This window comes from Triplophysa dalaica, chromosome 10, assembly GCF_015846415.1.
Source record: "Triplophysa dalaica isolate WHDGS20190420 chromosome 10, ASM1584641v1, whole genome shotgun sequence".
In the NCBI taxonomy this organism is placed as follows: domain Eukaryota; kingdom Metazoa; phylum Chordata; class Actinopteri; order Cypriniformes; family Nemacheilidae; genus Triplophysa; species Triplophysa dalaica.
In genome coordinates this window covers 4,364,497-4,379,117 of record NC_079551.1, presented here as the reverse complement: position 1 = coordinate 4,379,117, position 14,621 = coordinate 4,364,497, and the positions used below count along the sequence as shown (strand labels likewise).

General features: G+C 39.1%; 1 protein-coding gene and 1 long non-coding RNA gene across 2 annotated transcripts; one reads left to right on the top strand and one right to left on the bottom strand.

Annotated features, from left to right (window-relative positions):
• Positions 1 to 1,189: 1,189 nt before the first annotated feature.
• LOC130429616 (uncharacterized) lies at positions 1,190 to 5,746 on the bottom strand. Its single transcript, XR_008907646.1, has 3 exons — positions 5,671 to 5,746; positions 5,338 to 5,434; positions 1,190 to 5,245 (listed from the first exon to the last, which is right to left on the bottom strand). It is a non-coding gene; the product is annotated as an uncharacterized LOC130429616 (long non-coding RNA).
• Positions 5,747 to 13,294: 7,548 nt separating this feature from the next.
• LOC130429877 (uncharacterized) lies at positions 13,295 to 14,049 on the top strand. The gene is made up of 2 exons (XM_056758705.1): positions 13,295 to 13,643; positions 13,739 to 14,049. Exons 1-2 carry the CDS (start codon positions 13,295 to 13,297, stop codon positions 14,047 to 14,049), a joined length of 660 nt encoding a protein of 219 aa, XP_056614683.1.
• The last annotated feature ends 572 nt before the right edge of the window (positions 14,050 to 14,621 follow it).

The window sequence follows — 14,621 nt, the reverse complement described above, 5'->3', positions numbered from 1 at the left end:
TGTTATGTGCACAGTAGTAAGCAGGAGGTTAAGGTTGCGGCTGGTTAAGATCTGCTGAGATGCTTTATGTACACCATTTAAAAACATTAAAAAACTTTACTTTCTAAAAGTATATCCTGACAAGTATGTGATTCTCAAGCAGCATTAAAATTGAACTTTTTCTTTAATGTTTTTCAGACCGTCTGACCGCTCCCATCACAAACCAAACTCAACATCTCAACATCACTCATGACTTAAAGACATATACAGGTATGTGAATAGTTATTATTCAATATTTTTAAGTTGTGATGTTTAGGAATTGTCACACAAGCAAGAGTCCTGTTGAACCAAATATCAGTGAACCTTTTGGAAGTATTATTGTCAGTGCTTAAGAAGATATTCTGCTCATCTGAATATATCCGTGGTAAAATATCACACCGTGCGTGCCGTGATACGCCAAAAGAACCCGTTATAATTTTACATATGTCGAGGGTTTTGTTTCGGTTGTCGTGTCACGCCTGTCGCTTCCGGTGTAGACACGGTGTAAGAGTTTCAGAGACGGTTGTGCAGGCAGTTGGTTCAATTGTTTGTACCTATTAAAAACGGAAAAGTACAGCAATGATGATTTAACAATTCACCACACTAAAAAACAAAGATGGCTTAAAGCAACCCAGCTCTCTCAGTTAGCAGATATTTGTTATTTATATATATATTGTATATTTGGTATAAGTGTTTCATAAAATGAAATGTAATTACCCAAACCTGCTTGTTTCATGATGTCTAGATGAGAACCGTTCACATGTCTGTGCCATCACAGCAGCAGCAGTGTTGGTGGTTTTCATTATGATTGTTGTTGCAGTCAAACATCGTTGTGTTTGTCTGTAAATAAACAATCAGGGGAAGAATGTAAGTATTACAGCAAATAGCAAATACATCAAATCTTGTCACCTGCGTTTTTTGCAATAGTTTGGTTTTCGAACCCTCACATAACACATTCCCTTATATAAACATTTTCTTTTAATTCATTCACCCTCAGGCCAGCGGTAACATATGCAATGGTTCAAGGTCATGTTTATTATTCCCCTTAGTGGCAACTTATTTCTCAGCCCGCAGTAAAAAGACTTACAGTTACAATACAAAGAAAACAACATAGACACAATGACTTTTATAAACACTTTAGACCGTTTAAAAGTCTAATATCAGCTGGGACACATTTTATTTTATCTTTATGATATTCATGAGAGGAAGGTAGAAACCTCTAAATATTTTGGCGGTTAGGGCCGCTAATAATTAGTTAAACCTACTCAAAGCCCTGAACTTAAATCCTCCAAATCATTTAAGGAAGTGAAACGATCTTACCACAAACTTTTAACAGTTTCTTCTGTTTCTGTTTTAATGCACTAATGAAAAAGGTTATGGCAGATTCAACAAAACAAGAATAAAACATTTGAATAAAAGTATCCACATTAAATCTACGTAACTTCCTTAAATACATCCTCTGATGAATCCTTACACACGGCATCTAAATGTGCCTTAAAGGTCAGCTTATCAGATTCCTAAAAATACATATGCATAAGGTCAGTCACAAAAACAACTATAGTAGTTATTTTTTTTACGTTTATACTGGCACAAGCTACTGTATATCACAAGATATTATAATTATTTCGCTCACGGATCTGTTTATATCTTTCTTCAGTTAAAGATTGTAACTTTAATGAATGAAGTAGGCCCTATGAGTGTTATTGATGCTTTTTATAAACATATGTAATTCATTTGCCCTTGTTATGTGTTCTTTTACAGAGACCCAACTGAGATGAGGTTTTACCACTAGCAGCCTGAAAAGTAGTTTGACACATTATAGAGCGCCCTCTACAATGTTTACGACAAATATGTTTTTTATACAGTCAGTGTTTTTAGTACACTACTAAATGTGATTCCTGCCTTCCTGAAGACAGATGTCTGATGTCTCTGATGATGCTCAGCTCTTCTGGATCTGATGCCGTAAACCAATCTTATCACATCTTTAAATGATCTAAACAGAAGATTAAAAAGACATCAGTTTGTGAACTTCAAAAAGATGCTGATAATTTACATAGTTTACACTGGGTTTCACAAAGAGGCTGCATTTTCTAATTTCAATGGATTTTAGCAATTTAGAATGTCTGTTATGGTCTAGTTTATGAGTGCTCATTACGTTTGACATCTATTAGTGCACTTTTGCTGGGCTCTAGCTGTTACTTTTGAGTCACTCATCAGGAATGAAGAGTTCAGGGTGTTTTCCTGTCACAATCCATGAGAGTTCCTCTTCACAACCTCAGGACTTGAAGGAACTGCTGCTCTTTTTTGTACAATGTATTTACATTTTTGTATTTCGTATGTGTTTGAGAATACAAATAAATATATATTCAATAAATTAATTGCTCATACCATGTCTTTAGGTGTTATTTTTAACAACTTGAACATGAGGATATTAATACTTTCTCAAATGGAAAAACCTTTTATGTCTCCCCTCATAACACAGTTAACATATGATAACTTGGGACATGAACGGATGTCAGAACCATGTTGTCTGCTGCTACACCCCTGACCACGACAAAGAAGTTCTCCACAGGTGCCAATTTCCACAAAAATATATAAAATAATTATGCACTTATACACAACCTTTATAATAAAAATGTAATTAGTTAACTACCTTTGTCAAATTAAATACAAGTGAGCAATTTCCAGCAATACAGCATTTGATAATCTTGGTGAAAACATATGTAAATATTTTATGTAAAAGTTGTATATGTTATCTCTTCGTATAGTATGAACTAGCAAAAACAATTGCGTCGGTATGCTATACAAGATGGTAAACACAGGTGGCTTTGCGAAAAGGGTGTAATTCCAGGGGCGTCGCACCCGTGGGACTTTTCCTGGTGAGAGGGTTAAACGACCGCACTTTTTCTGCACTTTTTCCGCCGTTTTGTACAAACGCCTTCCAGCAGTCGCTCCTCCGTTTCTGTGGCCGCTCTGTGTCTGCGCTCGCTTCGGCCTCTTTATCTCCCCTCCCACTCAAACCGGCTTTGAGTGTGACAGGATGTTGGTTTGCTGTTCTGCCTTAAGTCCCCTGTGTATATTACTGTAAAAATAAAATGTATATTATTTTGATGTCTAAAAACAGTAAATTGTTGCATTATTTATACATTACATTATTTATCTTTATATAAGAGAAAAAGCTTTGTGTGGCGTTTTTTATATGAGCAGGAGTCTAACCTACGATTCTAGCAACCGACACTCGTTCAACAAACTCAATGGACTGGGCTTGCTGGAAAGCCTCCCTCCAGTTAGAATCAAGGTTTCCCCTCAATGTGGTGTCAAACTCTGCCCAAACGAGATTCCTGCACTTACTAATGATGTTCATTCCAATCAAAACTGGCACAGGCGATGGACTAGGGGTTTCTTTAACAATCAAAAACCCGCACTCAGGCAGAATCGTCCCCATCACTTCAACGTCTAGTTCCACGTAGCCTACATAGGGAATGTCTAACCCATTGGCCGCTGTGAGTTTCAACCAATTTGATGTAGACAGCACATTGCTCTCGTCCACAAAGGAATGTTCTCGGAAAAAACTCTCAGCAATGGTGCTGACCTGGCTACCGGTATCTAACAAGAAGGACACAGACACCCCCTTTATTTTCAAATCAACCATTGGGCAGGTCCCAACAGCCCGTTCGAACAACCTGTCTCTACTAGTTCCCCCTGGGCCAGAAACTGATCCTTGGGCAGCCCTACTCAATGCAACAGAAGGTTTGGATTTTTCTTGACCGTCTGTAGTTGGAACATCAGTTTTCGTTTTCCCACCGCGTCTCACTGTGCAATGCCTAGCAATATGCCCAACCCCATTGCATCTGAAACAAATGGGTTCCCCCTCCTCTGTAAACCTGGGAGGAGACTTGGACCAGGGTATCTCGCACGCCTTCCACAAACTGATCGCGCAAAATCTCTTGTTCATTAACAAAACCACCTGGGGTTTTCCTTTCAACAGAGCTCAAAAGGCGGGAGAGAGAGTGGGAAAAATTCCGAAGATCTTCTCCGTCCAATTGCTTGCGGTTATAAAACATTTGCAACAATTGCGTACCGCTACGTCGTTCCCCAAAAGCCTCCCGCAGGAAATTAAACAAATCACTGGCCCGCCTGGACTGGTTTCCCAGACATAAACGTACCTCTTCCAATGCAGGTCCCCTTAACAGTGAAATGATAAAATCTAGCTGTTCCTCCTGCGTCTGTTCTCTGGCCCGTAGAACCCTTTCCACCTCGTCAATAAATTCATCTACTGACCGCCCATCTTTATTATACTCTCCGCTAAAGGGTTGCACTTGGCGTTCACGAGGAACATAAATGTAGGAACGAGTTGGGTTGCCGTCCCTGACAGCCCTGTTGACCAAGGTCTGATCACGCCAATCACTTAACTCTTGAATTTGTTCCCTCATTTGTTCCATAACATCGTTTCCCACAGCTCCAAGAGGGACATCCCCCCCTCACAGATTCTTCATCACGATCTGACATCTTTACACAAATAGATCAAGTTACAATCGCTGAACAATAACTCAGTTCGGGATCAATGTCCATGGGAGAAAGTCCATCTAACTCTCTCGATCCACTTCAGACACGGTGTTGTAAAGCCTTTAGTCCTAGGATTTGACAGTGGAATCCTTGGAGCTACACGTCACCAGAAAAAGCGGCTCCAATAGAAACAGTCCTCTTTGTGGTCTCTTCTGTCCCGTCCGACCCACTGACCACAGGATCAGTCCCACACTGACCGCCTTGTCTGCAACTACGATTCTCTGAGTTCTGGACGTAGTCCGTCTCTGCAAAAATATTCACCACTGCCGTATTTTGTTTAACCCCTATCACTTGGCGAAACCGAATCAGACTGAATAAACCACCCCACTCCTGGTACCAAAATATGTGACCGGGGATTTAGATTTACCACTGGGAACACATTTATCAAGTTCAATTTGCTTTTGTGGTTTATTCAATTATTACATCGTATATTAAAGGATATTCCAGAAACGTGTAGTTAGAACACACAGCTCTGGACAAAAAAAAACAATACCAAAAAAAAACAGTTTCTTTACCCACAAAATGTGGTTTTACCAATCAAAGAAACTCACAACCTGTCGTATACAAGTTTCAAAAACACAAAAAGACGCCAACCCAGATGTACGATAGTACATTTTGTAAATGTCAAAAAGAAAACGGCCAAAATACGGCAGTGGGGATACTGTACAAAGAAAACAACAACATAAGTACATTTTTATATACACAGGTACAACTTATACACATTATAATGACAACAAAGTAAAAAACACTCACATAATGATGACCTCCTCAATCACCACAAAGGCAGTGACAACCTTTCAAAGATCTCAGTTGCACGGTTCAAAACCAGCCTACATATATCCTTGTATGTCTTTTAAACAAATAAAAATAAACATTTTAAATAAAATATTCGTAAACTGAAATGTATATTGTTGCTAAACACAACCGGCACAGATTTACAGCACATGGTATGACGTCATATATACACGGACATTATACCACAACATAACCCACCTTACATTATATGTTTTTAACTGAATTATCTGCACGATACACATTCAGAAATGTTTAATGTTAAGGATATTGCAAAACAAACACTTAATTTACCACGGGATGCTCGAAAATACTTGCAAATTCCCATACGAGTGCGTCTCCCTCTCGCACTGCACTTAACACGTCTCACACGCACGTGTGACGCATGCGCACTTCACCACAAGCACCTAGACACTGCCCCCTGTCGCCAACTCTTTTAAATTACAGGTCATGCAAGGAAACTTTAAGGCTATTTACCACCCGGTTACACAAACAAACCACATCCACCCCCGCACTTTTGAAAGCTTGCTATGCCCATGTGTAAATCAAATTGCTTTAAACCACAGAAGAGGAACTTCGAGGTCGCACGTGAAAAAACAAAATCCTCCGCTCCTCTGCTGTGAGAAACTACCGCACACTCGCACAACGCAGTGGCTCAGTTGCAAAACCAACTCCATCCAGCGCTTCTCCAACTCCATTTGTAACCAACTTGGTGAAACCTTCATAGCATTCAATCAGAATGCTATTTATACGTATTTGTGTGGTGCTCTCAGCGTTTCTTTTAAAAGGTAAGCAAATATTTTGGTGACTTACATTAAACAAAATGATGCGGTTTAACTTCTTTCCGCCTAAACTGCGTCGATCAGGACGTTTACTCGATTCTCTGTTAACAGTCGGCAAAGCAGAACGAGTGATTTGTCATTTAGGTGAATTGCGTCTAACATGAGGTCAGGACGAACATTAGCGCTGTTTTTATTTATTGTGTTTTATATTATTTCACGCGGTGTTTTGTTTAAACGTCATATGTTTCATCCACTCTCTCTTCCTATCACACAAACACGTGTCATTTAATATTAGTTAATTAATTCCTGACGAATTCACTCCTACAGTAAATAAACAGGAATTTTGTGAAGCTTTCACACAACAGTCATGCCACATCAGTCCGTTTAATTCCCTACGTGGACATTCTAAGTCATAAAGCCGTTCGGTTAAGCATTGTACTGCAAATTTTACGTTTTAAAACACAAAATAAAAAATTAATAAAAATATATAGTGTTTTTTTACTCAGTACACAAGTGTACCGGTAGTACTGCCATTTTGAGGGTTGTGCCCCTCCCAGTTCTGGCTGTATGTGACGAAACACCGAGAGGGAAAGCCTAACGGGGAAACACGAGGGCGGGGCGAATGACGCAGACACTGAGCACATGGCGAGCTGTCAAAACAACGAGCACATGTGCTCGACAAAAACAAACACACCACGTGACAGATAAAACGTCGACAATAACGGGATCATGACAGTTATCTTAAGATAAAGGGTTGGTTAATGTTACCCAACAAGCTAAACCCTCAATCCACATAAAAATGCCTAAAGAATGATTTATTACACATTTTAAAATCAGTTATACGATAACACACTCTAAAAAAACAGTTTGCATCAATATTTTTGAGTAGTGACAACTTCTAAAAAAATTAGGTTCATCCAACAAACTACTTTGGGTCAGTTACCCTGTTACTTTATGGTGGTCTCTCAAGAGCGGCTCGCCCCGTGTCATACAGTATGTGCAAAACTTTGTTGAGATATTGGGAGCAGAGCCAGAGAGTCTTTACTTCCTTGCTGCTGACTTATTCTGCCATGTACACCGACTGAGCCTGAACCCTGAATAATAACACAAATACAACCGCCTCGTCCCTTTGCGGATGTGAGGGGGCGACAAGAGGTTTGATACAGGCTCATTTCAGTAAAAAAAAAACATGACATTTATTTTTAATTAATTAAAGACATTGTGTCACTTACACAAGGGTGTAACTTTGGTTTGAGAAGTGGGGGGGACAGAAGGGGGGGAAATGTTTTTGAATACTTAAATACGTTTAGGCACTATGGTTGGATTTTCTGCATGAAGTCAACGTAGTGCGAATGGAGGGCAGCAAGTGTTTTTCTGCATGGGACTTCATTATAACAAAACTCAATACCAATTTTTGGAGGTATTTTTAATTGATTAAACCATGAAACCACTGTGTTTTTATTGTATAGCAAAAGTTGATGTTGATTAAGAGAGAAATGCAACTATTGACTGAGAAACGTGGGGGGGGCATGTTAACCTGAATTTCCTGTCGGGGGAAAACGAACAGGGGAACTTCTAAACAGCATAACAAGGTTTATCGTACCATGGCAACGACCCACATTCCTGTCAAGCATTGTCATAAACACTAGATGCTGTTAAAAGTTTGAGGAACGGGGTTTCAACCAGGCAAATGGCAGTCAGAGACAAAACACCAGGGGAACAATTATCAAAGCTTTAATTAAAACAACAAGCGCATTCATACGAGATACACTTCCTCCCTTTTAATGGGTTGAATCGTCACCGCCGACCAAGTCCCTGGGAACAAACGGCAGGGAACCGCTTGACTCTGGGTCAGCCAATAGTCTAAGTTTCCCCGGCATCAGCAAAGGGGCACAGCCATGCAAGAGTCATTCGTGCCGGCAACAGAGTCGCTCAGGATACAAAGTCCCGGTAACAGTCTTTCAGGATAAAAAGCGCGGGCAAACGAGTCTTTCAGGATATCATTCTGTGGTCCGCACAACCACGCGATGTCTTCAACCTCGGTCACACAGGTGCTCTCCTACACAGAAAATATGCCCTCTCTAGCCGACACATTAGCACATGCACAATCAGGCTCGCTCCATCATGAGCCCTTAAGGCAATGCATTTACGTGTTATGCACAGTTGCAAACTACAGACAGACACATGGATTTCCAAAAATGTTACATTAGGGAAAGTGAACAAAAATATAAATGTAAACTGAAAGGTAATGACGGCAATGGTGAATGCCAGTTCAGCAACAGCAAAATGTTACTTTTTGAATCTTAAAAGGCACGTGTCGAGGAAACATGATAAAGTGTTTCGCTCAAATATGTAAAGAAAATCTGAAAGTTGGTAATACTGTCACATAGCGTTGTGTGTCAACAGTAAATGCTTAAGACTCTAACTCAATACATTGAAAATATTTCTAATGTGACCGAGCTCAGGGAAGCGGAAGGAACAAGAAAACGGGAATTGATGTAACCAACTACGTCACCCAGTATACCCATCTGGGAAATATAGATTCAGACAGACAGGTTCAGATTTCTAATAACTTTAAAGACAATGAGATGTGAATATCAAAGTGTAATTTATTTAAACCAATAATTTGGGAAAACCCAATGCTCATTTAAAACTGTAATGATTTTAAATAATGCAAATAGCAACACGGGTCAGAAAGCAGTAAAATAGCAGAGTTTAGTATAGATCTGCCAACTCGAGTCTGGGGATCGCCAGCAGGGAGGCAGGCTAGGTGTCCGGCTTCCAACGGAGCCACACATTCTACAACTAAATCAAATACAAATGTGAAATTCACGGCAAGGACAAAACCTAAAGCACAAAAAAAGGAAAACCACACAATGCAATTAAGGAACTCCAGTATATGGCCACCAGCCAGTCGTCAGAACAGCACCCGAACGCCACACCACTAGTGACTCATATCACTTTTCACATACTCTAGTTAAACGACAAATATAAACGTCTGCTGACCAGCCAGGAAGACAGCAGCCACACATGCGGTAATGCGACAAGAGATAGAGGTGAGGAGCTTTACCGCCACGAAACGGTGGTTTTCAATGCGGCCTATACAATAGGCACCCACCAAACAGACACCAGCCTTTCCAAAGAAAGGTAAAACAAACCAAACCTCAACAAGGGTGAACAAGCTGTGGTGAACGACCTACCCTTAACACCAGGCAGCGGACCACCAGTCCACACAGGAAGTTAGCTGAAACAGTGACGCCACATTCCCCAACCTGAGCAACCCCTTTATATAGAGCCCGTTCAGAAACATACTAATAATGGGCGTGGCCAGTGGCGGTTTTAGGCACGGGCGAACCGGGCAGCCGCCCGGGGCGCCAAATTTTCACGACACGTGGGGGGCGGCACAAGCACTTGAAAAAGAAAAATAATCCGCGCCGCAAAGCAGGTTTCTATTATGTATAATATAACTGTCTGTGTGGGGAATTGGCAAATCGCCGGCCCTGCTTGCTGAGAAGCGCAGAAGCTGTGTGAAAACTGTAAAGGGGAGGGGCTGATCCCCTGATGGACAGGTCACCTCTCCCAAATGGAGCGGACAAGGAGGGGGGCCCATTTAGTGGGCTAAAATCAGTCACACCTTGACTTTCTTCTAAATAACGCACATTTCATTCATAATTTTAAAGCACAGGCCTATTTTTCTACGTTTTTTTTCTGCATTGTGTGTGAAATGGCTAATAAAAAAAGTTAATCCAAAACGATTATGTGGAGGTGAAGTGGTTTAGTCTTGATTGTCGAGTGCCAGATAAACATGAAAGCGATGGAGAGAAAAAGGTTTAAGCCGTCAGGTGCCCAATATAAGAAAAAATCAAAGTAGAAGCGGAGAAAGGAGCAAAAGATAAAGGTATGTAACTACGTTCTCTCTGTATGATTACGGTGACGTTATCCATCATCAATGAAGGGCTAATGTTAATGGGTGGTAACGTTAACTCTTACGTTTGTTAGCCTTCTTGCTATGATGCTTATACAACAATAATTCGGTCTTAACTCAACAAACACGAGATCTAATTTCACCATAAGATTGTGCTTTGCAACAAAACTGTTACAAGTAAAGTTATTATTTATTTCCATCATTGGGGTTAATGTTGGGCCCTGTAATTAGCCAACGAAATTAACATATGTCTGGATGTGTTCAAAGGCAAACATTTGCTATAACTCTGTTGCGTGACAAAGAATATAATTTGAGGCAGTAACCAAGGAGCTAATTGTTCCTCCCTTAGATTAGATTAATAAAGCGTCTAATGAGTCATGACAGACATTTGGCATGTAAGGGCATGTTTATTTAAATTTGCAATTCATAAGAGTTATACTGTAGCCTACTGTCTTTTGATGTCAATTTCAATTGCAAATTCATGGGCACTTCTAAAGTATTTTGGAGAATCCTCTGTCACTGGTCAGCCATCAAAAACCATCAGCCTCCTTGAATTTTATCACTTTTATGCATGATAAGGATCTATCAGAGATCTACCCCAACTTTTGGACTGCTCTCAGGATTACACTTACTCTGCCAGTCACTGTGGCTCAAGCAGAGAGGAGCTTTTCAAAAGTTGATCAAGTCATACCTGAGGTCAACCATGTCTCAAGAACAGCTCACTGGCCTTCCTATCATCAGTATCAATCACTCAATAGGGGGCAGATTTCGTATGATGACATTATTGATGATTTTGCATTAAGGAAGGCCAGAAAGGTCAGGTTTTACTTTGTGTTTTCTGTTCTTAGTGCAATAGTGTAATAATTAGATTTGCTTTTGTTTGATGAAGGATTTGTGCTATTTAGAATATTTTTTCTATATTTTATTTGTATATTATTCTTAATATTTTAATGTTGTTGTTCTCTGGTCGTGTTACATCATGATACATATGTACATCATGTACATATGTTGCAACATTTATGTACATAGAGTATATTTAAGTTCTGATAACTTATACTGATTTGTGCAGAATTGTGTTTTTAAAATGTTCTGTTGAACGATTTGTGCAATTGAGAAATATAAGGTTCGTCTTACACTTATATAGTTATGGTAAAACATGGCTTTTTTTCTCTCGGATGGGTTGGAGTAGATGGGGGGGCACCCAGAGCGGATCTCGCCCGGGGAGTGATTCAATGTAGAACCGCCACTGGGCGTGGCATCACTGCAGCCATCCCATTTCACCACAATCATAAAGGCCTTTAATACCATCTCTTGTCACACTATCTCTGTGCGTATACATAGAACATAGATGTTATCACGAAAGTGATTTCACACATTCTTGGGTTGAAGCGGATGATGTATAAGGGCAAAGTTTAGATAGGATCACGTGTGTGCAGAGCAGCACCTGCCACACAGGGACGGCTTTAAATGTCATTGATGGAAGGGAGTGGCCTGAAGTAATGCACTCCTTCCTCCTCTTCCAAAGTGCAGTGAAGTAAGTGTCTGTACTCATCCCTCTTTCATACTGTCAGGTGTTAGCTTTGCCAAGAGTGGAGCGACTTCAAACGGAACGTTTTCTGTCTTATTTCATTAGAACCAACGTAACTTGCAGGATATCAGGATGCCACTTATACTGCTTTGTGTATTTTCTCTATTGATTGTGGAAGGTAAGAAATTATTTGTAAAGATTTACATGAAACGACAAACGCTGTGGTTTAACTTACAGTGCTGTTTGGTTCATCAACTTGGAACCGCTGCTTTTGGTCAGTTTAGTAACGCATCGATACGCACACCGATCGCCATATGAGATAAAATTATTGGAAAAGCATATTTATATATAAAAAATTTTTTTCATAAGCAGCCCCGAAGGCATACACAAACATACATGCCTATGCATTCATTCTGAATGAGCACATTGTATGTGAATATAACCACATTCTTAGTTGATGAATGAGTTTTAGAGCGCTCTGAGCTGAAAGGCGGAGGAGATGGGAAGATGGACACAAATGTGAAAGCGTGAATCTGCAGTCGTTGGGGGGTTTTAGATATGCAAACTCGGTGGGATGTTCTCTGTAAGGAAAAGAGACCTTTGTTTGCACAAAGTATCCTGAAGTCAACCTATTGGATTAAACATTGTTTAGGTGACTACAAACATCAAAAAATGTTTAAAAATGTAATTATTATGGTTTGATTTGTGTATACACACACACACACATATATATATATATATATATAATTTAATTTCTTGAATTGTTTATATATATTTAATTTCCGGAATTGTTTACAGGACCATTTTTACAAAGGACTTACAAAAGAAGTTACATTCTTCATGATTCGTGATTGATCTTGTCAGTGGTGGATAAAAGTATTTGGGTGTGGCTGGACAGGGGTTTTCCTGTGTCAAATTTAGGCGGAGGTGGTGTCATCCTGATCTTGTAAACAAACACGTGCTACCAAGTGGCTCAACCAAAGTGACTTTGACATATTAAAACTTCTAATGGATTTAGATGAAAATTACAATTATTAAGTTATACAAAACTATTAAAAATATTAAGTTTATTCAACCAAACTTTTTTTATCAAATAAAGCATTTCTTTCATTTTTAAGTACAATTACATGTATGCATTTGGCAGACACTTTTCAGCCCACAATAGTCAACTGAATTAACCAGTCTTACTAAATGAGCAAAGCTCATTCACATCTCACATTCTCTACGGTTCACTTTATAGGATTCAATGATTTTTTATATTCGCTAATTTAGCATTCCACATTTAGCATGCTACTGTTATTGTGAACACACTGACATATTATCTCTCTTCTATCAAATCTCTCAAGAATTCTTTATTGCCAGAAGACACGTAAACATTAGTTTAGATATTTGTTTTCATATCTCTAAATACTTGAAATAATTATGTTGTGACATCTTATTCTTTTTGGTAACCGGGCGTGAAAAACAATAACCAGGATGTCATGGAAACTTGAATACATTTCTCTCATTCAACTTTTTATTCATAGTTTATGTAGAAAATGAACCTCTAATTTAAAATTATATTTTCTTTTTTTTTCTTTACCAGATCTGCTTGTTTCATATTATTTGGGTTAATATCAAAACCAGTTCATTTCACATAATCACCAAATAGTCTGCAAAGATAATTTCTGCATTTTGGTGACAATGAGATATTTTTCCAAATGTTCTGCAGGCCTGTCTGGTGTTGAAGTGAAGTCTGTGTCAGTGATGGAGGGTGATCCTGTCACTCTAAACACTGATCTTACTGACGTACAGGAAGACCTTCAGATACTGTGGCTAGTTGGACCTAAAGAGATTCGCATAGCTGACATTCGTAGACAGAAACCCAATACATACATTGAAACTGGAAGATATGGAGACAAACTGAAGCTGGACAGTCAGACTGGATCTCTCACCATCACAAACATCAGAATCACATACACTGGACTTTATAAACTAGAGATCATCAACAGCAGAGAGACGTCAGAAAAGAAATTCAATGTTACTGTCTATGGTGAGTTCAGTTTTTTTCAAGCCTTATGGATCATAGATTTTTCTTAATGAGAAATAAAACAGATTACAATTCTACTATTTTCTTTTGTTTTCCAGCTCGTCTGCCTGTTCCTGTCATCATCACAAACTCTTCTCAATGTTCTTCATCATCAGAAAGATCTTCAGCCTCAAAATGTGTGTTGTTGTGTTCAGTGATGAATGTGACACATGTGAGTCTCTCCTGGTACAAAGGAAACAGTTTATTGTCCAACATCAGTGTGTTTGATCTCAACATCAGACTCTCTCTACCTCTGGAGGTGGAATATCAGGATATAAACACATATAGATGTGTCATCAACAATCCCATCAGAAACCACACACAACATCTAGACATCAATCACGTCTGTCAGCCATGTTTAGGTATGTGAAGAGTTATAATATTAGTTATTATAATATTTATTAAGGCATGTCACTGGTGATGTTTAGGAATTGCACCACAAGCAAGAGAACTGTTGTATCAAACATCAGCTGCTGACAGCATTGTTGCAAGTGTGACGTTAATTTTTGATTATTTAGATATTTTGCTTATCTGATCTGACCATATATGTTCCAAACACTCAGATTTTACTCAGATTTTCAAAGACTGATTTGTTTGAACCTTTAAATAAATATGGGTTAAAAAAACAGGTAACCAACACATGTTTGAAAAATGTTCAAATTAAATGTACTTTCCCAAACCTTTTATGTTTTATTTCTAGATTTACACCATATTGACCTGGTTGTCATCTTGGCGGTTATTGTTTTCATTCTGATAGCAGCAGCTGGTTTGGTCGAGTTGTTCAGGCACTGGATTGTAGTCAAACACTGTCGGATCAATAGACAAGAACGACAGGAATGTAAGTATTACAGACATTACGGAGACACATACTTTTCTCCTAGTTTTGATGTCAACTGTCCGGTTATGCTGCCTTTTGTTCATTTCCACTTCGGACGTCATGAT

Coding starts and splice junctions, on each gene's coding strand:
- LOC130429877 (XM_056758705.1), top strand. CDS start 13,295: ATGAGATATTTTTCCAAATGTTCTGCAGGCCTGTCTGGTGTTGAAGTG. Junction 13,644..13,738: donor ATTCAATGTTACTGTCTATG/GTGAGTTCAGTT, acceptor TTTGTTTTCCAG/CTCGTCTGCCTGTTCCTGTC.